Source organism: Primulina eburnea, chromosome 1, assembly GCF_022965805.1.
Source record: "Primulina eburnea isolate SZY01 chromosome 1, ASM2296580v1, whole genome shotgun sequence".
Taxonomy (NCBI): domain Eukaryota; kingdom Viridiplantae; phylum Streptophyta; class Magnoliopsida; order Lamiales; family Gesneriaceae; genus Primulina; species Primulina eburnea.
The window spans coordinates 54,545,833-54,570,946 of record NC_133101.1 but is presented as its reverse complement, the minus strand read 5'-3'; the positions used below and the strand labels follow the sequence as shown (position 1 = coordinate 54,570,946).

General features: G+C 36.2%; 1 protein-coding gene and 1 pseudogene across 3 annotated transcripts; both read right to left on the bottom strand.

The window, feature by feature from the left end:
- Positions 1–262: 262 nt before the first annotated feature.
- LOC140831577 (uncharacterized) lies at positions 263–10,174 on the bottom strand. 3 transcript variants are annotated; one of them, XM_073195321.1, is made up of 16 exons: positions 9,810–10,173; positions 8,952–9,054; positions 8,625–8,694; positions 8,498–8,536; positions 8,296–8,413; positions 8,129–8,186; positions 4,307–4,504; positions 4,133–4,193; positions 3,868–3,927; positions 3,755–3,774; positions 3,608–3,673; positions 2,184–2,351; positions 1,517–1,774; positions 1,233–1,445; positions 887–1,158; positions 263–755 (listed from the first exon to the last, which is right to left on the bottom strand). In XM_073195321.1, the coding sequence occupies exons 1-16, from the start codon at positions 9,896–9,898 to the stop codon at positions 623–625; spliced, it is 1,926 nt and encodes a 641-aa protein (XP_073051422.1). In that variant the 5' UTR covers positions 9,899–10,173; the 3' UTR covers positions 263–622. The 3 variants fall into 3 exon arrangements, with proteins under 3 accessions (XP_073051422.1, XP_073051430.1, XP_073051437.1); XM_073195329.1 differs by lacking the exon at positions 3,755–3,774 and having other exon boundaries at positions 3,608–3,693; positions 9,810–10,174; XM_073195336.1 differs by lacking the exons at positions 8,625–8,694; positions 9,810–10,173.
- A 12,371-nt stretch (positions 10,175–22,545) lies between these two features.
- On the bottom strand, positions 22,546–24,760 carry LOC140831566 (uncharacterized; annotated as a pseudogene).
- Positions 24,761–25,114: the final 354 nt, after the last annotated feature.

Sequence of the window (25,114 nt, the reverse complement as noted above, 5' to 3'; positions counted from 1 at the left end):
TCGCATTGTTCTGGTAACGAAAGGAGAACAAAGTGAACTACGTAAACCTGGAGCAACAAGACAAATTTCTTTGACCATGCTCTTCCAGAAATATAGTATTTTTTAACTTCAATCCTCCGGTTTTCATTGTATGTTCCTTTTCATCGTAATGAATATTCATGTCATTTGTATCCATCCGAGGAATCATGAAATGAAAACCTGTGATTGATTTCAAATGAGTTCATCCAAATGCACCCTTGATAAAAACCAATAACAGAGATGGTGGAAGACTAAACATTTTACTCTTGATCATAGTTTGTCAACATTGTTAATCTATCCAGGCTCTGAATATCCCTCGTCACCATCCAAAGACAAATATCACCCTACAATCTAAATACTATATATGAAACAACCTAAGAGTAAACCGTATCATAAACCAAACAATTCTGCCTGCATCCCCAAGTGAACATGATCGTCTGGATATAGCTGTACAATTGATATAACTGTTACAACATAAAAGGTCTCTCTTCAACCTGCAACGCCAACGTAATCGCCCACGTATGCTTTGTGTCAAAATGTAGAGCGTGGTGAGGTGAGGATTTGATTGATAGAATAAGAGTTTGCGTATCATAAAATATTTCTTCTATTCTGATCTTCGACTGTCTTTCTGATTATTGTATAGGGGTAGCATCCAACGTGAACCGTGCTTTCTCTTCCCGTAACATCGCCAGTAGAGCACCAATAATGCAGCTATTACCACAAGAGGGATCACCCATCTGTTGGGAAACACAATCATTCAGCACAAGAGTTCAAGTAAAATAATTGTAAGCAATCGATAAAACCGGAAAAGTGAAAAGTAACCCATTTTGGGTTACGGTGTCAAAAAAAACCTCTATTTTATCGATACCTGTCTAAATCAAGAATGGGGCTGTACACCAGAGTTTCCCAAGTCCCCACAATAACATGCCATACTGGATTGTAATAAAGAGATTCTGCAGACCAAAACAACCTTGTATATGTCTCTAAGAATATAAACATCATCCAGGCTCCAATCTCGACCAATATAAATTTAATGATAAATCGGCCAACCACCACCATAACAAGGGCGAAAGCCACCAGCCAATTGAAGAGCCTATGATTGTATTCTTTGATAAATAGAGATTTTGACTTCCCCAACATCTGCATTTACAAGCTGCGTGTTACAAAGATACCATCAGGAAATTAAATATCAAAATATCAACAAAATCACAAACCTTCATCATCCGCAGCTCATAGCTGCTTTTAGAAGGCCCGACACATTCTCTTTCGAAGCTTTGGTTGCAATGAAGAAATCCTGCATTGAATTTAGCCATCGATGGCAGTCTGAGGACTTGGAGTTGGTCCATTTTGTCCTCACATCTTGTATAAAGAGCCTCACAGAGTTTCGAGGATTGATATTCATTTGACAATATAAAATTCTTGTGTACCTGAGTAGATAGATAAATTAGAACGTTTTGTAAAAACCCCAGTCATCAGATTCTTGTTCCAGAAATCATACCTCCTCTATTGCTTCAACCAACTTCTCAGCGGATCTTTTTGCATGGTAGCGTCCAAAATGTTGCTCATCGAAAGCTTTCATAGCCACTTTCTTGGAATCCTCATGGCCTTGTTGCAGCGACTCTTCTGATGTGGGTAAACCCAGATAATTCATATGTTCTTGGTAAAGTTTCAAACAACGCTCCAGTATACCCTTGTTAAATAACTCCACAAGGGATCCAGTAGATGGAATCTCCCCTTTATTTATGGCCTCTAGAATCTGGGATATAGAATCATCATTTATAAAAAGGAGTCTCAAAGAGGCAAGACCATTATCCGCTGGATAAATCATACTAACATTTGATTTACAACTAAAATCCTAAATTGGATTCATTTGACATTTAAATCCATCACATATCATATGGAACTGAACCCATATATTATCCAACGGCATCTTTAGCCATTACTTAGGTGGAAATTTTACCAAGAATAGTTTAGACCTTTGAGCAAGAAATTGAATTGTCCCTACCAAAAGAAAACAATTATTTAACTCTTGACCGGTTATAATTGATTACATTGCTGGTTTTCTGAACCATTACACGATCAAATTAGCACAAATTGGCTATAAAATCCAGAAAAGTCCGTGAGGCTACATGAGTAACATCATGAATGGATTAGAAAATTTTCACCTGTCCAAGAAAAGATACGAACTCCTTGCCATTGAGAGGTTTGCCCTGGACAATCTTTGGACGGATGATAGAAGAAACAACTTCTTTCAATTTTTCCCTCTTCTTCACATAAATAGGATCAAGCTCATCATCCTTCATGTCACAAAGCTTTGTGCGTTGCAGATGAGGCTGTACCAATATTCAGATTGAGCTACTATTTTATGTTGAGATTATATGAATACGTGTGTAATGAGAGTAAAGACTAGGGGTGGGTACGGTACGGTATAACGTACCGAACTACGGTACCGTATACCGTACCGAAAATATCGGTATGGAAAAATTCCATACCGATACCGATACCGAAAATTCGGTATACCGCACATTCGGTATACCGAATTTTCGGTATGAAAAAAATTCATACCGGTACCATACCGACACCGAAAATTCTGTCGGTATACCAAAAAATTGTCGGTATACCGAAAACATTTCCGGTATACCGACATTTTTTCGGTATACCGAACTTAAATTTTAAAAAAATAATAAAAATAAATTATTTTCGGTATTTCGGTATATACCGAAATACCGAAAAAAAAAATATCACGTACCGATACCGATACCGAAAATTTCGGTATGGTATCGTACCGTACCGAAATTTTCGGTATACCGATTTTTCGGTAAGTTCGATATTTTTTCCGGTACGGTTTTTCGGTATTTCGGTATTTCGGTATTTTTTCCCACCCCTAGTAAATACCTATATGAGGAAAAGTCTTGTCGAGAAAAAAATCCATTATATGAAGCTAATTAACTAGCATGGCTCACTTCATACAGGCACATATATAAACCAAAAATTCACCATGAAAAATCTCGCCTATCGAGTTAAAAAAAAAAAAAAAAGTTCTTCCAAATCCCATAAATGTAAAACATTTTCCTGATTAAATTTAAGCCTTGTCTGGATATTGCCTGTTTACCAGTTAGATAATTCTGATGCTAATACATTGTCATGAAAAAGAAGAATGGAGACATGAAAGAAAACCGAGATTCAAGAACACCATGCCAACACAATTATTTATGTCAACAAAGTTTATAGCCAACGACAGAATGAACAGAAAAGTCTGAAGTAGCCTGCATCAGTTATTCGCTATCTTAAACTATTTGACATAATTATTTCTTTTACATAAATAAATAGAAAAATAAGCTGAGTTCAAAATTAATGGATGATAAAAATTATGTAAACGAAGGAAGACCATCCTATATTTCTTTCCATTTCAGCTCGAGCATGCTATTTCACTCTTAAAAAATGCATATGTTTCTGCAAGTAAAAGCATTGCATGTTACAAGCGAGCATTGCAAAGGCATCTTTTTTTTTTTGATAGGAAACAATAGCATTGCAAAGGCATCTTACACCAAGAAACACAAAGTTGAAACATATAGTAAAAAATGCAGACCTGGGGTAAGCTGAAGGCGGTGCTGTTTCCGCCCATGATAGCTAAAGAATCACGGATTCGGTTCACCTGAAAATAAAATCCAAAACCTGATGCGCGTATTTAGCATAAAATAATTATTATTACACTGTAAGTAGAGGATTTACATACCTGATCAATATTCTTGTCCCCTGTTCAAATTCAAACTCGCCATTAATAATATTATCAAACAGATTCTTAGCAAATTAGTGCCAAATTGCCTACGTAAGCAGAGATAAACTCACCATCAGTATTAGGGACTCTTTGGAGAGCCTCGTGGACCATTTCTTGCACTGACTTTCCTTCTAATTGTGCCAACAAAGAGCATCAAGTCCAGAAATTGATAAAACAGTCAGAAGAGTAGCATAAAGGGGATAATATTACAAGGACTTCCAATGACAAAAAGAAGTTCATGCAAAGTAAATTGAGTGTTGGCGGGAAACAGCTGGTTGACTATTAAGTGCCTAAAACTTCTATAAATGAATACCATAGTTTTGTAGGAAAACCTACGAAGAAAATCGCGCTGGATTAGCCATAACAACTTAGCAGGTTCAAAAGCCACATCTTCTCCCTGCAGAAATAATATATTAAACCTTTAGCATCTCATCTTTTCTTTTTTGTTTGTTTTAGGTGAAATAATTATGAAAACATAATGAAAGGAGAAAAAAGAAATGGGCAAATTACCTTCACTCTGTTCCGAATGCATATGAAAGAAACAACAAATAACAAAGAAACATCATCAGAATAAATCAAGTTGAGATGCAAAATTAAAGCTGATAGGCACCAAATGTTGATCAAGTGAGATGTCAACACAAACCTTCCATAAAATTCTTCGGCAAGTTCAACGGCAAATGACAGCCGAGACACATCTGCTTCTCGTATCTAAGCTTAAAACAATAAGAAAAGTTGCCAAAGTAAATAAGTTTTAACATCTAAAAACAAGTGGTCGTAGATCTTTTTTTTCAAGTGAATGGAGCAAGAGGCATAGAGAGACATGCCGAGGAATTTATGGGTGGCATGCAGAGTGCTGAGTTTTTTTAGCAGTAGAAATATAGTGAAATAGAACACAACACAACATAGGACTTACATGATTCAGTGATAGTTGCCTACATCTACGACAAAATAAGAGCCGTCAAAACAGACTAGTGGGGCGGGCTAGCCGAATTTTAGTTATAAAATGGCGGGTTGCGGGCCAACATGCCTAAATGTCAGGGCCAGCCCGCCATTTGGGGAAGCTAGGAAATTGCCAACCCCTCCCACATATTTGGTGGGGCGGGTCTAGCTCATTTTGACGGCTCTAGACCATAGTTGTCAAAAGCGAGCGCTTCATCTTAAGCACAAAGCGCCACGAAGCTCAAGCCCTGCCTCCTCACCACCTCTCGTCTGACTCGATGCTGCCACCGCATGTTCTGCCCTCTTATTTGCTACCAAGGGTAAGAAACTAAGAACTCGTCTCTTCTGTTAGTTTACTTTTTTTATTGTCTTGTTTAACTTTTTTTTTCAATTTATTGATTGATTTTTGAGTTGGTTTAAGTCTTATTCATGTCAAATACAACTACCCCATCAAATCAAAAGGATATCGCTTGAAATTTTGCAACACTTTTGGATCCTAAAAAACCAAATGTTGTGAGTTGTATTTTTCATGGTAAAATAACAAATGGCAGGATTTATCGACACATGCTGCATTTAGTTGGGGTATAGAAATGCTAAAGTTTGTATGAAATGCCCGAGGCGTGTTAGAGAAAATTTAGATAGTTAACGAACAAAAAGAATAAAATGAAGAATCCGATAGATTAAATATTCCTCGTTCTGATGATGATATTGTTGATTTGGAAGAACATAAAGTTGATCTTCAAACTAAAGATAAAAAGAAAACGATCAATACCCAGTTCAAGCATCCACTGCATGGTCCAAGGTAAACAATGTAAACAAACAGGACCTATTAATCTTTGTATTTGTTTTTGAAAGATTTTGATGAAATTTCCAAACAAAGACATGCGAAAAATAAAGGTCTATTTGATGAAAATAAAAGGAAATTAAGAGATAATGCGGTTGAGATATTTACTGCATGGATGTATGACGATAGAAATCCTTTCAATGCCGTTACATATGTTTTTTTTTTGGGCATTGTATAGACGTTATTGGGAACTTTGGGTTGGGAAAGAAACCTCCGTCATATCATGAAGTCAGGGTTAAATATTTGAAGAGGAAGTTGACAAATACAAAATTGCATCTCAAATGCCCGATAAAGATCATGCTAAGTATGGGTACACAATCATGACAGATGAGTGGACGGATAAAAAGAGCAGGACTCTTGTAAAAATTTTGGTAAACAATCATAAAGGAAGCATATTTATTGAATTAGTTGATACTTCAGGTATTCTCACACATATGACAAGATGTTTGAGATCCTTTCTAAATTTGTGCTTAATTCGAGTTGTATAATGTAAGTTTCAATGTCAATGCTATTTTAATTTTATGTTACTTTCAATTAAGAATTAAATATTTTCAATTTTTTGACTAAATGTACTGTGTTTTTTCAGGTTTGTCTTTTGGAAAACAGATTTTCACCCTTGTGTTGGACTCCTTGTACAGCTCATTGTTTAGATTCGTTGCTTGATAATATATTCAAAATTATTCCTTGACTCAGAAATTGCATGAGCGATAATTGGTGGTGAATTGTTATTTTTACAATAGACCACAAGTATTGAGCATGGTGAGGGAGTTTATTGTACAAAGAGACATGGTAAGAACCACAAAGACAGGTTTTGCAACTGTTTTTTACTTTAAAGTGGTTACAAGTACAACAGGCAAATATAATAAACATGTTTACATCTGAAAAGTAGGCAAGCACATAGCCGATTTTCTAAAGAGGCTGGAAAACATATAGCAGAAGTGATATTGATGCCTTCTCTTTGGAAAACTATAGTTCTTTGGTGAAAGTATTAAGGTTGATAGACAGTGAAAAAAAGTCTCATATAGGTTATATTTTTTAACATCACTCGCTCTTCTTCATGTTGTGAACGTAATTGGAGTGTTTTTGATAATGTAAATTGGAGTTTTCTTTTTATATATATTAAAATTTATATTATGGACTGGATTTATTATTTTGAAATTTTTGGTAGATACATTGTAAAAAACAAAATATGTTGTCTCAACACAGAGCTTTGGGGCGAAGATATGTCATTCGAGATAAGATCAATCCTATTTCGTTGTCAAATATAGATGATAGTAATGAACGGTTATTGGGAGAATTGGATGACAGTGATGAAGACAATGATGATAATGATTTTGTCTATGAAGATGAAAATTCACATTGGAGTGAATCAAGTTTAGTAGCACGAGTGGCTGAGAAGGTTGTTGAAAGTGTGTACGGCTTTCGATTTCGACATACATTTACTTCAAAAAGAGCATCATCTTCTTATTCAGCAAACAAAAAAAACTCTCAGCTCGAACTAGTCTTGATGAAGAATATATCAACTCTAATGATTGAACTTAAGGAGACGATATTGATTGATACAAATCAAGCCATGTAGCTGATGATGTAGATTAGGAAGATGAAGATGAAGATTGTTTTGATATTTGATATTTCATCTTTCACATTGCCAAAGACTTTTGATTTCTTTTATTTTTTGGATAATATTTTGTTTATTGCACTTTTTCCTATAAAGTGTGCAATTCGCTTTGAGTTTTACAGTTTAAACACCAGACATTTGAACGCATTTTTCCGCCTCGTGCTTTTGACAACTATACTCTAGACACGATGAAAATACGATGGGATATCTATGGCAGGAATTATATAACTAGATAACCATAAAACTTTTTCTCGACTACTCAATGCAGGTGTCGAGAAAAGGGAAATTGACTGATATACCTAAAAGAATGGTCATCATCCATATTAAAAATCAGAGGTAATCTTGACTATGTCTGTGGGAATGAAGAGGAAAATAAAATCAATAGGGTACAGGAAAAATGATTCTTGTTTGACCAAAAAAAAAAAGATTAGTATTAATAACTAGAAGAGTTAACTAATATAAATATCTCTAGGTTTTGGAGAAAACTGGGACAGAATGGCGCCAGGGTAAGTGAGAGTACCAGACTGCAGAAGAATATGAATAGCATCTTCCAAAACACAGCATAAGCGCAGAAGCTAAAAATTATCAGTTAAAAGTATCAAACAAAGATGCTTAAGTTCTATTTAAAAAGACATATTTTTTTATGATTTCGATTACTTATATGTGTAATAACATTCTAGTTCTAGAGTTCACAATAAAGCGTTCATCAACACCCAGGATTTATTGGACAATTCCAACAATCTTGATCATACGATCGATTTATATAGCACGTGCATTGCGTTCTATTATATATGTAGATCATGAGTTCTATAGTCTCAGGATGGATCACTGTAGGTTTATTTCAAAAAAAATTTAAATGGCCAAGATTCATATTAATTCCACACTAATATGATGCAGTAAAAGTGAATTAGAGTTTGGGAGAAGAACAAACCGTCTCAGGAAGGTTATATACAAGCACAGAACTCATGACAGTTGCCAGGGCAAAAATCCTGTAAAACAGGCGATCAGAATTGATAAATCCCCAGAACCGATTAAATTGGTAAGAACTTACATATTGGTTAATTAGTTTAAAATGAATTGCAACTACTTCAAAATCACCTATCATCATATACATTTGACTTTCCAACACTTTCAAAGCCCTCAGTATCAAGATAGATGACGGAAGTTTTAACTCCACCAATATCCATTTCAACTGGAGTACCCCACACCCATATACCTACATAAACAAGAAAAAATTATGAGCACAGTTTAAAAAACATTGCATCGATCCTCGTATAAAAAAGGAAATTTCAGTATACACCTTTAGTTTTAGTATCACGCATGTGGCCAACACCAAAACCTGTCAAATTCGAACTTCACTATCAGAATTTAGAACACTTGAAAGGAAAAATGAAAGTCGTCATCAAACAAAATGTGATAAAATGGACCTTCATAGCATGAAAGAGACAGAAGCTGGTTAAGTAAAAATGATTTTCCAGATCTATATGGTCCAATAACCTGTAAAAGTACACCGCACAATGAGAAGACTTTAGGAATAACAATCATTGCTTAACACACAAACAGATGTGAAAGTGGCATGTGGAAATCCAACTAAATCATGGTAAACAAACATTCTTCAAGCACCAACAACAATAAAATAAACTGCCTACAAGTTTTGCTTCGGCCATTCAATCTACCACTTAAAATGTACCCCACACAAAGATACTGTTTCAATATAATGTTTATATGATAATCGTCGTGAATCTAAAGCTTACAGCAACAGCTGCAATAGGGGTTGGGATTCTTTCAATTGCATCCAAGCCTTCTCTTGAAAGACGAAGTCTTGTATGACCAGGATCGGGTTCTATGATAGGAAACCTGTGCCATTAAATTGCACCATCAATTGAACTGTAAGCATAGAAAGTCAACTGCAAGTAATATTTGGGCCTTGGCAGTTAGTATGATACAGAAAGAAGATACAGCCAAAATAAAGCAGTTTAAATGAAGAGGACAAAATGTCTTTGGAAATATGCGAACATGCGATATATTATTTATACATAAACAGTAAATACACACATACATGTAACACACACACACAAAAGACCCTTAATCTATTGATTGATAGCTAACATTCTGATTTTCCACTGAGAAAATATTTTTGGACTCGAGAACCATGATGACCTTTGACCTCACTTTTACATAAAACCTTATTTAAATCAAGAATTCGAGAATTCCCCATCAGCACATCTTCAAAAATAACCAAGGCTCGTGTTCGAATAAAAAAGTGCATGCATCATCGACAAGAAACGTGAAACGGCTAATCAAGGAAGTAAATTAGCATCATCGACAAGAAACGTGACCACGACAGAGGAACATGGATATAAACATAAAATAACAAGCAAAAAGGCACCCACCATTTACCTCCCTTTACATAATAACGAGTAATCAAACAAAAAAAACATGAAAATTTCCTAGAATTCATTTTCATCATAAACCAATGAACAGATTTCGAACTAAAAATATACAATGCACCATCAATAATATACAAGAAAAATCCAAACCAGAGAGCAAATGCGCGTAACTGCTGGCACATAAACAGTAACAGAAAAACAAAATCTAAAAAAGGTACTCACGCTTGACGAAAATTTTCAATAGCGAACGAACCAGATACGAGTAAACCAACAAAACAAGAAAAAACCGCAACCGCATTAAAACCCCGCATCTCTGATCCGCCAAAAAGCCGTTACATCAAGAATGCAGTGCTTCCTTGTGAATGAAATGCACAAGATTGCGCGGGAGAAGAAACCATACCCAAAAAAAAAAGATATTGAATTGAGCGGAAGCAAAAGAGGGGGGATCTCAAGAAGCCATTACTGAGGGAGCAGGTTAAGAAGCGTGGAGAAGCAATAGCAAACAGGATTTGGATCTTGAAAGTGGGAAGACTTTAGGAAGAGCAACGAGTTTTCTTGATTTGAGGAAGACCACAACGGACCGCAAAGCAGGGGATTCTTACCCTCCCTGCAAAACTTCCCAACTGAGATGGGCCCATATCTCCAAGCCCAATTGTATTTAGACAGACGAAACTCAACGGCTAACTGGACAAGCTTCGTGCTTCGGAGCCCATATTTACTTTTACTTATCCAAAAACAAGAGTTTATGTAGGCCCAGTGTTAGGTCCAGTGTAAAAAGCTGATCTAATTTAAAATTTTAAAAAAAAAAAAACAAATTGAAGCATGCTCTCTGTGCTCGACTCGCACTCACTTCGGGACGAAACATCTTCGCCGCACTCTCCGTTCGCTATCATTCCTTCAAAGATCCTCGTTAAGTCGCTAAACTGAACCAAAATCCTAGCTCTGTCCCTACGTACAAGCAACCATTTAAAGTCCAGCAAGTAATTTTGACGGAAAAAAAAAACACAAAGTAGTTCAATGTAGATGAACCATATTCCCCTTTTTATTCATTTAGTTCGAGTTTGAAAAATAAGGGACTGTATATCATTTTATCTCGACGTATGTCAACACCCTGCATTTGAAGCAAAACGCGACTCAAAAGAAAACGTGTTTATATGAGATATTTAATATATGTTTTAAATTGAAAGCACGTGTTTCCATAGCAATATTTTATTCTTTGAGAGACCTCGGGTTTCCAATTTTCTAATTAAATCAAAGTATCGAGATGTAATCTAAAAGGGAAAAAAACGGGAAATTGTTTTCAGTCTCCGGTCGTCGATTTTTTTTGTCGTCAGTCCTTAGGTATTTTTTTAGTACCACATGAAGTGTACCACATTTCCACATGAAGTGTACCACATTTTGTATGACATAGTACCACAATTTTGTGGGTAGGGAGTGAACCCATAGAAATGTTTTGATTGGGGATTTTTCACCAACTTCCCAAAAAAAACCATATTTTAACGAATTTTTAAAAATTTTTACTCTTTTTTAATAAACAATTATGTTCACTCGCAGCAGAGACGGATTTATTCTAGCCCAGCCCACTTTTTTTTAGCGACGGGTTTTCAGCAACCGTCGCTAATATTTGCGACGGTTTTAGTAAAACCGTCGCCGATGTGGATCGGCGACGGTTTAAATTCAAACAGTCGCTATTAGCGACTGTTTTTTGAAAAACCGTTGCTAATAGCGACGGTTGTTTCAAAAACCGTCGTACATCAATGTCTTAGTCCAATCAAGTTGTTATGATATGTCTAGCAAGTTTGATATAACAAGGAAACCAATCCAAGATCACACTCAGCAACGATTTCACAATTCCAGTAACCAAGCACAAGAAATAAAAACAGAGCAATTACGTGGTTCGATCACAAGTGATCTACGTCCACGGGAAGGAGGAAACAATTTTATTGATGAATCAGAGAATATTCACAGGTTACAACTCAACTCTCTCTTGATCTTTCTTCTCTCTATCACAAACCCAATACCCGAGAATCCCAAGAAATTTAGAGCCCTGTGACTTCCCAGTAACTATTCTCCTTTGCAGCTTGTGTAGGTGTATTAATGGAGTATTTCAGCTTGCCTGGACTCAATCTCAGTTGGTGAATTGAATTGACCCTCTCTCTTCCTCCTTTACTTGAGCGTAACCGTCAATCAGAAGAAAACCAGAATTCTCTCCAACTGTATTGGCGTCTCAACTGATATATCCGTTGGCCTTGACTTCCTTATTTGGGCCCCCATCTTGACAACCGATTTATTAGGCCCAAGCCTTTCAAGTCAACTGAACAATTCTCCACCTTGACTTGCAAATGGCTTCATTTACAAAAAAATGTTCCTCCTTCCAACCAGCCCCTGTGGGCTTCATGCTTTTTGCATATTGACTAGGTTCAGGCAATGCCTAAACTTAGCTGTAGGTAGAGACTTGGTAAGTGCATCTGCTGGATTTTCTTCTGTAGGTATCTTTATTACCTTCACACATCCTTTGCTGATAACATCTCTCACAAAGTGCATTTTCACATCAATGTGCTTGGACCTTTCGTGAAAAACTTGGTGTTTGGTTAAGTGTATGGTGCTTTGATTATCACAATATAACTTAACACCACTTTGTTTTATTCCCAATTCTGCAACCATCCCTTGTAGCCATATTACTTCCTTTATGGCTTCTGAAACCGCAATGTACTCTGCTTCTGTAGTAGAAAGAGCCACAACCGACTGAAGATTTGACTTCCAACTTACAGCTGTACCAAACATAGTGAATATATATCCTGTTAGAGATTTCCTTGTATCAATACTCCCAGCAAAATCTGCATCCACATATCCTGTTAGAGCATTCTCTTTTGTTTCCTGTTGCTTGAACATTAACCCCAGATCAGCTGAGCCTCTGATATATCTTAGTGACCATTTCAAAGCCTCCCAATGATTTCGTCCTGGATCTGACATGAACCTGCTAATGAGACTCACAGCATGTGCCAAATCTGGCCTACTACACACCATACCGTACATGATGCTCCCAACACCACTTGCATATGGCACGGCTGCCATATCTGCTCTTTCTTGTTCACTTTGTGGTGATTGGTCTGCTGAGAGTCTGAAATGGTGACCAAGTGGAGTAGTTACAGCTTTAGACTTGTGCATATTAAATCTATGCAAAACCTTTTTCAAGATACTGCCCTTGTGTAAGAAAAAGAGTCCTATCTTTTCTGTTTCTTATTATTTCCATGCCTAGAATTCTCTTGGCACTTCCCATGTCCTTCATTTCGAATTATCTGCTGAGTATAGCTTTGATTCCTTGAACTTCTGATTTACTATGACTTGCTACTAACATGTCATCTACGTACAAGAGTAAATAGGCCATTATCCTATCATGATCTCTTTTTATGTAAACACAACTGTCGTGGTTGCTTCTAGTAAAATCATTCTTCAAAATAAAATCATCAAAGCGTTTGTACCACTGCCTTGGACTTTGCTTAAGTCCATACAAAGCCTTTTTCAGTAGGCAGACTTTGTTTTCATCTCCAGCCATGGTGTATCCATCTGGTTGGCTCATATAAATTGTTTCTTCTAACTCACCGTGTAGAAAAGCTGTTTTAACGTCTAATTGTTCCAGCTCAAGGTCAAATTGAGCAACTAAGGCAAGAACTAATCTTATGGAGGTGTGTTTAACCACTGGTGAAAAAATTTCATTGAAATCAACTCCTTCCACTTGTGAAAACCCTTTGGCTACTAATCTAGCCTTATACCTTTCCTTTTCAATTCCTGGGATTCCCTGTTTTATCTTGTAGATCCATTTGCATCCCACAATCCTTTGGTTTTTGGGCCGATTCACAAGTGTCCAGGTTCTGTTTTTGGCTAGTGATTTCATTTCCTCATCCATGGCAGCTTTCCAGAGCTTTCTTTCCTTGCTGTTTAAAGCATCATTGTGAGTTTTTGGTTCCTCATAATCAATGTACTCTGCCACATTGAATGCGTAGGAGATAAGATCAGCATGTCCATATCTCAATGGTGGATTAATAACTCTTCTCTGCCTGTCTCTTGTAAGAGCATAAGTTTTGATTTCATCAGTTCGCACATCAACCTCACGTTCTTGTAATTTCTCTTCTTGAGCTTCAGCTTCTGTTCCACTAATATGATCATTTTTCTGTGGACTTAACTCTTGAAGCTCCACCTCAATTTGGGATTCCCTTGAATCTGTCTCATTTATGGGATTTTGTTTCTGGTTATGTGTAGGATATCCCATCTTAGTTTCATCAAATATCACATCTCTACTTATGAAACATTTTTGTTCACTTGGTTCTAAACACCACAGTTTATAACCCTTGACTCCTTGAGGGTAGCCAATAAAAATAAACCTCTTTGCCCTAGCATCAAGTTTTCCCTGTCTTGTATGAGAGTATACCCTGCATCCAAACACTTTTAAGTGGCTGTAGTCTACTGGTTTACCACACCACAGTTCCATTGGTGTCTTGCAGTTTATAGCTACAGAGGGGCATCGATTCAGCAGATAACCTGCTGTTACAACAGCTTCACCCCAAAAAAATTTTGGTAACCCAGCATTTAATAGCATGCACCTCACCCTTTCCAATAGTGTTCTATTCATCCTCTCAGCTAGGCCATTTTGTTGGGGGGGGGGGGGTGTAGGGGACTGTTTTGTGCCTGGTTATACCCAATTTTCTGCAGAACTCATTGAATTCATCCGAGACAAACTCTAAGCCATTATCCGTCCTTAGGTGTTTTAGCTTAGATCCAAGTTTGTTTTCATTCATTTTGTGTCACTCCTCAAATTTTCTAAAGGTTTCTGACTTACTTTTCAAGATCATGACCCACACTCTTCTTGAGAAATCATCTACAATGCTCATAAAGTATTTCCCTCCACCATGAGTTTGTGTTTGAGCAGGCCCCCACAAATCAGCATGGACATATTCAAATGGTTTGGTAGTTTTGTGAGTTCCTGTTGTGAACTTGACTCTTTTGGCTTTTCCCAAGACACAGAATTCACAAAACTCTAAGCCATTTACTTTGTCACCACACAAGAGGTTTTGCTTTGACAATTCAACTAATCCTCTTTCACTAACATGGCCAAGCCTCATGTGCCAAAGCCTTGCCATTCCAGTTTCTGAATTTTGTATGGTGGCTGCATTTCCTACCACTGTGCTTCCCAGTAATGAGTACAACCCATTTTTCCTTATTACTTTCATGATGGTCAGGGATCCTTTCATGACCTTTAACAGACCATTTTCTGCTTTAAATGCATGGCCATTCATTTCTAACATGCCAAGTGAGATGAGATTTCTCTTGAGTTCAAGAATGTACCTGACTTGTTGAAGCAATTTTTCAGTGCCATCATGCAGTTTCAATCGGATGTTACCTGTTCCATTTACTTTACAACCTTTGTTATTTCCCAGCAGTACTAATCCACCATCCCCTGGTTCCAAAACTTCAAACCAGTCCTTGTTTGGACACATGTGAAAACTACAACCCGAATCAAGAATCCACTCCTTGTTTGTTGCAGTTTGATGAACCACTAGTGCGTCTGCTGATTCATAACCATCTGAGATTACAGCATCACTTTCACCATCCTCCTTTCTTTCATGATCTTTCTTCCTTTCAGGGTAGTCCCTTTTAATATGACCTTGCTTGTGGCAATGATAGCATTTAAAAGGTGTCTTGTAATTCTTATTGCTGCTTGTTCTTGATGAGTTTGATCTTGATCTGGACTTAGCCTTCTTATGCCATTTGTGTTCACGCTTTTCTGGCCTACCTCGCACAAATAGGCCATCAGCAGCATTCGATTATTTTCCTTCAATTTTCTTTTGCAGTTCTTTAGCCTTCACTGCAGATTGAACTTCATCAAGGGATATGGTTTGTTCCCTTCCATAGAGCATAGCATCTTTAAAATGATCATAGCTCTTTGGAATCGAATTCAGCAATAGCAGGGCTTTATCTTCATCTTCCAGTTTTACATCAATATTCACAAGATCATCAATGATCTTGTTAAACTCATCAATCTGCTCTGAGATAGTCTTATCTTTTGTCATCTTGAAAGAACAGAGCCTCTGTTTTAGATAGAGTCTGTTGGCTAGAGATTTTGTCATGTAGAGAGGCTCAAGTTTTGTCCATATTGCACTAGCAGATTCTTCCCTTGCCACTTCCCTAAGGACTTTATCCCCTAGGCTCAAGATTATGGAGCTGTGCGCTTTATCAAGGATTTCTGCTTTCTCCTTTTCATTTAGAGATTTTGGAAGAGCTGCTTCTCTCTTCAATGCTTCAACAACTCCTTGTTGAACCAGCATGGCCCTCATCTTTACCCTCCATAATCCAAAATCATTTAGCCCTGTGAATCGTTCAATATCAAATCTTGTAGACCCCATCGATATGGATCAATTCCCACATACGGCGCCACTTGTTATGATATGTCTAGCAAGTTTGATATAACAAGGAAACCAATCCAAGATCACACTCAGCAACGATTTCACAATTCCAGTAACCAAGCACAAGAAATAAAACAGAGCAATTACGTGGTTCGATCACAAGTGATCTACGTCCACGGGAAGGAGGAAACAATTTTATTGATGAATCAGAGAATATTCACAGGTTACAACTCAACTCTCTCTTGATCTTTCTTCTCTATATCACAAACCCAATACCCGAGAATCCCAAGAAATTTAGAGCCCTGTGACTTCCCAGTAACTATTCTCCTTTGCAGCTTGTGTAGGTGGATTAATGGAGTATTTCAGCTTGCCTAGACTCAATCTCAGTTGGTGAATTAAATTGACCCTCTCTCTTCCTCCTTTACTTGAGCGTAACCGTCAATCAGAAGAAAACCAGAATTCTCTCCAACTGTATTGGCGTCTCAACTGATATATCCGTTGGCCTTGACTTCCTTATTTGGGCCCCCATCTTGACAACCGATTTATTAGGCCCAAGCCTTTCAAGTCAACTTAACACAAGTCCCGTCCATTTACAAGGATGAGACCAAATTCATCCCATATCCTCTGATCCGCCCCACCTCAATTCTACAAAATTTCTCTCCCAAGTCCCAAGCCCTTTAGCGACAGAATAGAATTGCGGACTCCAGAAGAAATCGAATTGCACATCGGCAAGGCAACAATCCAGGTAAGAATCGGCTATACATTTTTTATTTTGTTTTTTATAGCTTCTCTGTGCGTGATTTGTGGTTTCTTGATTGTTTGTTATTGAGTTGTTGATTGACTATTACTTGTTTATTTGTTTAATAATTATTTTATTCTTGTTTAGGATTATAACTTGAACTATTTCAAAATGGAACATCAATAGAACATCATTACCACTTTGATGTTTTTAATGCAGTAATAGATTTCATTTTGATGGAGTTAAATACTCGGTTCAATGAGTCATCGATGGAACTTCTTTCTCTTAGTACAGCTTTATATCCTAAAAATTCATTTGACTCATTTAACAGTGATGGTATTTGCAAGCTTGCGAAGAAGTTTTATCCTGGAGATTTCACAGCTCAAGAAATTGTTGCTTTGGAGTATGAATTGATACATTATAAACTTGATCTGATGCAGAATTTAAAGGTTTCTACACTTGTTGAGTTGTGTCAGCAATTGACCGAGAGTGGACGGTCAAGTGTTTATGTTATGTTGACTAGATTGATTCATCTTGTTTTGACATTACATGTGTCTACTGCCACTACTGAGCGGGCTTTTTCAGCAATGAAGCATGTGAAGACGGCACTTCGCAATAAAATGGAGGATGACTTTCTTGCCGATTGTTTGACACTCTATATTGAACGAGATTTAGCTAAACATATTGATGTAAAATATATTATTGATGAATTTTATGTTTTAAAATCTCGTAGGGCACAACTTCGTTAAACGATATAATGTAAATTTTTTTTAATAATATATAACTTATCATATTGAGTTCAAGTCCCCCCAACTTTTATTTCTGGATCCGTCTCTGACTCGCAGTGTTATTTACCTAACCCAAAAAAGCAAAAGAAATCTATGTAATTTTGTTTCCATTTCTTTGTTTGTTTGTGCAGCCCGTAATTTGTTCTGTATATAATGTTTTCTAAACAAATTTTATGTTGGTTTTATATTTTCCAAACAAATATCCAATGTAATCACTTCTCACTACATTGGAGTCCCAATTACGAGCATGACAAATATGTTAGAATATGATGAGATACAGAAAAAAAAAATCAAAAATATTAAAAGCTTCGTATTTATATCTACGTACAATTACAATGTCTGTTTTAGACATACGTACTATGTAATTTAAGTTGTCGCCTTTTTATATTATAACTTCTGATATGTGAAAGTTGAGTTATTTTTATATAACTTTGTTTTTTTAGTTGTGTACTACAATACGTCATCTAAGGACCGCATAGGTAGTAGAAGATATATCACCGGCCTTGATTTTTATAAAAGTGATAGTTCGGGAAGTTGTTACATTAATCGGTCGTCTAGACAATCTGGTCGCATTCTAGACGACCTCGATTCTAGATTAATAAATAAAATTTTAACTTTTAAATTTTTATAATATTGGCATCCGATCAATTTGTATCGAATGAATAGGAGAAATATGACATAGATTTTGAGTTTGAATCCTACATACAAAAATTGTTGAAGAAATATGAAAATTAACAGAAGAATTATATATTTAAGTTTGAATAACCGCCTAGACGTTAAGCGGTAGGTGACTATCCACCTCTTCTTTTTAAAACACTGGCTTTTATTCCTACTTCACATGAATGTTGACGTGACAACAAGCACGTCTACCATTTTTTCGTGCTATATCAGCAGTTTTTATGTTATATCGATATTTTTCAGGTCATCGCTCTAACGAAGTAGGACTAAAAACAACAAAAAAAACACAAGTTACGTAACTAAAAATCAGCTTCGACAAGTCAGAACATGAAAATAGAAAAACTTGAGAACTTACTTGATGATTCTCGAGTAGATTGGATGAGCTGGGTGGATAATGTATCAAGCAGAGAGGTGTACGTTCCCTGTAAATATTTTTGACTTGAGGATGCGTCTGACCTGACGGGATGAGCCGGGTGGCCTGGCCTGACCTGAAGGGAAGATCTCGGGTAGGCTAGTCTGATGGGATGAGCCCGGGTAGCCTAGCATGTGAGTACCCTTGACCGGGTAGGATGGGTTCAAGGTTAGATGATCTGAACACACTCAACAAGAAAATGTCAGTGGGGCGTCAGAAGGGTTTCCGGTGTAGCAACTCTGACGCTCAAGTCAATTCATGATTCACTAAGTAAAGAGATAATTTATAGAATTCAGTACAATGTAATATCTCATGTCTCAAATGATTAGCAAACATAACTATTTATATGAGAGAAGATGACCTCGATTATGGTGTCTGGACATTGTTCCTGATTAGACATGTGTCCATGTACCTATGATGGCTGCCAATGCCCTGTCCTTTTACACTAGACATAGCAGGACATACTATTCTGGTCTTGTCATGGAAACTGATTGTCATACTAATGAATTCGAGAAATGTTGGCACATACTGGTGGGCTCATCTCCTTACGATCAACCCAAGTGGAAAGGAAGCCGATTCGGAAAGATCTTTGCTGGTTATTAAGTGAGATGAACCCTGGTCCGAGAAGATGAACACTAGTCGGACGAGATGAACTTTGGTCGGATAAAATGAACCCTTTACTTACCTTGACTACTTCTACACGAGCTCTACTTAGTTTTTCCGAAAGCAATTTGGAATCTAAACTTGTTTTGATCTTCTCCAGGGTCGATCCTAACAATATTTGGGCATGAATCTAACTTTTAAAAAGATGTATCTGAATTATAATATGTGCTCATATTTTTTTTAGTTCCTATAGCAATTTTTCAAATTAAATCAATACGTCAAAGATAAAAAGAAAAACTAAAATAATAAAAATATCAAACATGTTCAACATGATCATTAAAAAACACTCGTCTAACAGTTTTAGAGCTAAAAATACTAATTAAGTCTGTATAATCACTGTTGTTCAGTAATTTCATTCTCAATCGATAACATAGCCAATCCATTCAATCTTTCTCGTGATATGGTTGATCGGAGAAAAAGTTTTGATTAGCTTTATCTTTGAGAAACTTCGCTCTGCACTTACTACTGTGACCGGGACAGTCAACAAGATTTTATAAGCAATATGAGCATTTGAAAGCCGGATAAGCATTACATCCACCAAAATTTCAGTCAAAAAGCGTAGATTATAGATACCACATAAAGCCCCGAAAAGTAAAAAACTACAATAAAAAATTAGAAGTCTGAACAAAGCAAATACAAGAAAATAAACTTACAGCTCCTCACGAGTCTTTTAATCAAACCTAGAGACGACGTCACGACTGGAGTCGATTAAGACTTGTCTGCAAATGAATATTAGGGAAGATTGGAGAATAAATCGATAACAGGCTAAGCAAATTTCATTTAATAAATACTTGATTTTGAGCTATCTAGTAACTAGTATTATATATAATAATTTTTTTTAAATTTTTGGAGTTAAAAAAAAGATGGATCTGAGTCATTAGACTCATTTACCTCTTAATAAGCACAAGCTCTAATCCTCTCTTTGTGCACTGAATCCAAAAATGACCCGGGCCTTTCCAGGAAATCACCATTACTAAATCTCATGGTAAAAATGTACATTTTAAAATTACATTATACTCAGGAGAAAAGATATTCCAAGTACCATTGAATTTATTTGTGGGGTACGCACGAAACGTGAGGCTCGTGGTTTGGAATTAAACATGATTTGTTGAATTTGAATTATTAAAGAAGGCTCTATATTTCCGTTCAATGATGCATAACGAGACAACACTGCACGGAAAACGAAGCGCTTGGGATTTAAAACTAAAATTTCATGTCGCGATTTCCCATAAAAGATACTTTGCTTGAGCAGCCTTTTGGTGCAACTTACACTAACTTAAGCCAAACTATTCTCTGCGCCGAAGGCTGAGTTAGGCAACACCAAATCATCATCGCCCCTAGCTAGACTACTTCGGAGGAGCCTCAATAAGTTATTATTATTATTAGAAATAGATTATTATGATTTTTTAAAATTAATTTGCGAAACTTTTTAAATAAAAATTCATAATCATTTTTTTAAAACATTTGTAAACATTACAAAATAGAACTAGGAATTTGATATTTCAATAAAGTAGCTTAAGTTTAAATCAGATCAATGAATGTGTTTTTAGACAGACTAAAATAATGTTTCACCACTTTATTTTGAGTGTTTTTTTTTTTTAAAAAAGTTAGCAAATAAAATGTACGAAAATTGCATGTTGAAACTAAAAAATATTTAAAATAAACTTTTACAAATACTATTTAATATTTGTTCATTTAGAGATTTGTTCAACACCAATGGTGTTAGTTTTAAATTTTTACTGACATCGTCTATTAGAGTAAGTCTCATGTGAGACCGTCTCACGGGTCATAATCCGTGAAACGAGTCAACCCTACTCATATCCACAATAAAAAGTAATACTCTTAGCATAAAAAGTAATACTATTTCATGGTGATCCAAATAAGAAATCCGTCTCAGAAATACGACCCGTGAGACCGTCTCATACAAGTTTTTGCCGTCAATTTTAAAAAAAAAGGGACGAAACAAAATCAGCTATTGCGGGAAGTATGGTAGAATGATTGTAGTTTAAGATCAGGCATTGGACAATTTTTTAAGCCCGATTCGTTGATTAAGAGAAACAACAGTTCCAACTTCTAACCACTCTTGATTATTTATTTTATATATATATATATATATATATATATATATATATATATATGAGTGAGTATATATATATTTTATGAGATTTTAGGTTACTATATTTAAATACTAGATATTTAATGATAGTATAGCAAATCATCAATAAATTTTTATCTCAATAATAAAATGTGTGTTCAGATTATGTTAGTTGGGTTCTTTTTATGAAGTCATTGACTAATTAAAAAAAATGTTTCCGCATTCCTTGGCCTTATATATATTTTTTCGGATGAAATTTAGTATAAAATATTTAAAATTTGGAATAAATATATGATATTTTAAAACTAAATATTTTAGATTTTACACTAATATATGATTTTGAGTCCTCCAATAAGTTTAACATATTTGGATATTAATGACATGTCTTTTTTTTCGAATGAAATTCGATACAAAACTTTAAAAAAAATCTGATATTAATATATTATATTCGAGTGTTTCAGATGTGTCATTAACATATAATTTTTGAGTACTCAAACATATATAATAAATTTTGTTATTGTTTACATATTTTTTTAATATGAAAATTAGTACAAAATATTAAATAAGGATATTACTATGTGATATTTCAATATAAACTCTTTTAAATCAGATATTAATATATATTATTCGAGTACACAAACAAATGTGGTAAATATTGATATTTATATAGTTATTTGAATTTTATATTTAAAGTTTTATCTTTTGTACAACATCTAAAACAAATTGTTCTGCTACAATATCATATATGACAAAAACTTGTGTGAGACGATGTCACAAGTCGTATTTTGTGAGACAGATATATTATTTGGGTCATCTATGAAAAAAATATTATTTTTTGTACTAAGAGTATTACAATATTATTTTTTATTGTGAATATCGATAAGATTGATTCGTCTCACAGATGAAAATTCGTGATCTGTGAGACGAATCAACCCTACCCATATTCACAATAAAAAGCAATACTCTTAGCATAAAAAATAATACTTTTTCATGAATGACCCAAATAAAAGATATGTCTCATAAATACGACTTGTGAGACCGTCTCACACAAGTTTTGCATATAAATTATTGACCAAAAAAAAACAGATTTAAAAATAGTGAATTATTTTAGTTTTTGAATATGCATTGATCTTGAAACAGGAGAAGAAGAATCAAAGGATAAATAACACAACATAGTTGATATACAAACAAGAACATTGAATTTATTCATGTAGGTATTTTTTCTTCTTGCTTTTCTTTTATATTATTTATTTTTCACACCCTTACGATAAAAACAGAAGGGGGATTACATGCAAGCCGACTATGATCGAATAAAAACACAGTCAAAATTTTACGATTTATCTTGAATTATTGAAGCCAGACCAGCCACAATCTTACTTCCTTTGTGCGAAATCTTAGGCTTAATCTCCGGCGGCTCCCACGGCAGCGCCGTTGGAGTTGCACTCTTCTTTTCGTCGTGGTCACCGCCGTTGATTTCCCCGACGACGGAGCATTTCTCTACTAATATGAACTCAATTTCATCACAAGAACTTGTCTTTTCAACCAATCCCTCCTCTTTCTTGTCAGTATCGTTGTTCAAGTTATGGCGAGTGTGAGGAGAAAGCCATTTGGATTTTACGTAATCTGCTTTGCGCCATGGAGGAAAAGGCATGCCCTTCTTGTTCAAGCTCTGTTTAGCTGATTCTGATACGATGTCGATGATCTTCTCGAGACGATCGGCCTTCCCTACGAATATGTTGGGAAGTATTTGAAGGACCAGTTTGTACGCCTTCGTGGATCTTGCAATTTCAAATTCTGCTCTGAAATCAATGTCGATGAAAAATCTCTCGGACTCGATTACCACATCTACATATTCGTATTCTCCTGAACAAAGAATGCATGCCTAAGCAACGCTGTATATTTTCTAGGAATGATAAGAGAAAGAACAAGTTTTGCAAAACATTGTTCGGTACCTGCGGGAAAAGAGGGCGATTTTCGCCCATTTTGATTTGCAGATTGAAGCATTGTATCCAAGCGCTGCCAGGCTATCTGTCAAGATTTCTCTGCAAAATCCATCTTTGCGCTTACCGATCTTGTTTTTCTCGACTATTCTGGCAGTGTCAGCCAACAGATTTCTCTCAGAGACGCATACAGAGGGTACCAAACTCTGATCAATGAACGGCACAAATTTTTCAGATGCATTATCCATGAATATGAACTACTACGTAGCGAAAAATCTGCCCACAAAATCATCACTGTATATAAGAAAGCTAAAGATTACCTTAAGGATGTCGAACGCATCCACGGGGGAAGAAGCCTTGTACGAATCATACTCATCATCACAGCCGTCAGAACAGTTTCCATTGAAACAATTGCATAGGTTTCTACCGCACTTGGGCTTCTCGTTGTTCTCTTCGAGGAAATTCTGAACCATTTTCGCCAGGCAGATTGAGCTAGGCTCAAACTCCTCCGATACATCCTTGTTGCAATAATTCGGCGGCTCATCAGCGCTGGGCGGCTTATCTAGCACAGAAATTTTCAGGACACTCGAGAATTGCCTCTCGAAAAGACGTTTGATCCGGGACTTCACTACTGGCTTTAAGGGCTCGAAATTTGCCGGAACCTGTTTCTCCGGCAGCGTATTCAAATCGACGGGCTGAATTTTCAAAGGGAAAGGCATTACTTCCAATATGCTATTTCCTTTCGAACTATCTGGAGTTTCTCTCAGTTTTACGTCTCCATTTTTTCATCCAGTCAATCGAGAAGACAACAAATCTAATATCTAACAGCCTTATTCCTCATAAGATGTTATTATCTCATCTACTTCGCAGTAAATCGCCTGCCTAAAAAACGGCGCCAAATTGATGATGATGATTTGAGAAAGAAAGAAAAAACTACTCGATCTAAAAATATATATATCAATCGACACAAGAACAGAGAAGTTAAGCTAAAAACAGACCCAATCTTCAAAAATTAAAAGGGTTGACGACAATCAGATACCAATACCAGAGGATAACCAAAAATTTCAACAATAATCCATCTCTAATTGCAAAAGAAAGCATGGAATAACTTCTAAAGTCTGCTACATAAATCTTTAAAACAAAGCTTCACTTTCGCGTAGCGCGTTCAAATTCAGAAAAACCTCACCTTACAAAACAAACAAAAATATAATCCTCTCTAAGAAACGTGAAGACTCTGGCAATCGGAAACGGAGACACGATCATCAAAAGCCGGAATCTCCATTTTCCGGACTCAAAATCCGGAGAGAAGATCAAGGGAGCACCCAAAAAAAAAAGAGAGAAAGAGAAAGAGAAAGTACACGTAGAAACACGAGAAGTGTGTGAGAAAGTGTGGAAGAAATGGTAGTTGTTTTGGTGTGATTTCCTTTGTTGTGTACTTTGTGTGACGCCTTAGGAGGCGACCGCGAAGGTGGGGGGCCATTTTTATAGAGGAGAAATGGGCGAAATAGCGGACTAGGATTAGATTCTGCCACGCTGGAATATGACGTGGCAATCAATCCATTCGTTTGTGGGCTACGTGTCGCGCGATTAGGGATGTTCAGCTCTCAACTAGCTGCTTCACGACGCCACGTAAATTCACGGAGACGCGTCGAGGGGTTCCGATTGAATTGTCCAAAATACCCCTCGAATTTGTGTGAAATCTCACTGTTGTATGAAAAAATGAGCCCATCCTATTTATTACCCTTTTTTATTATTATAAAGCATAAAACACCATCCAATCCCCTAAAATGTCCAAATATTTTCTTGATTTT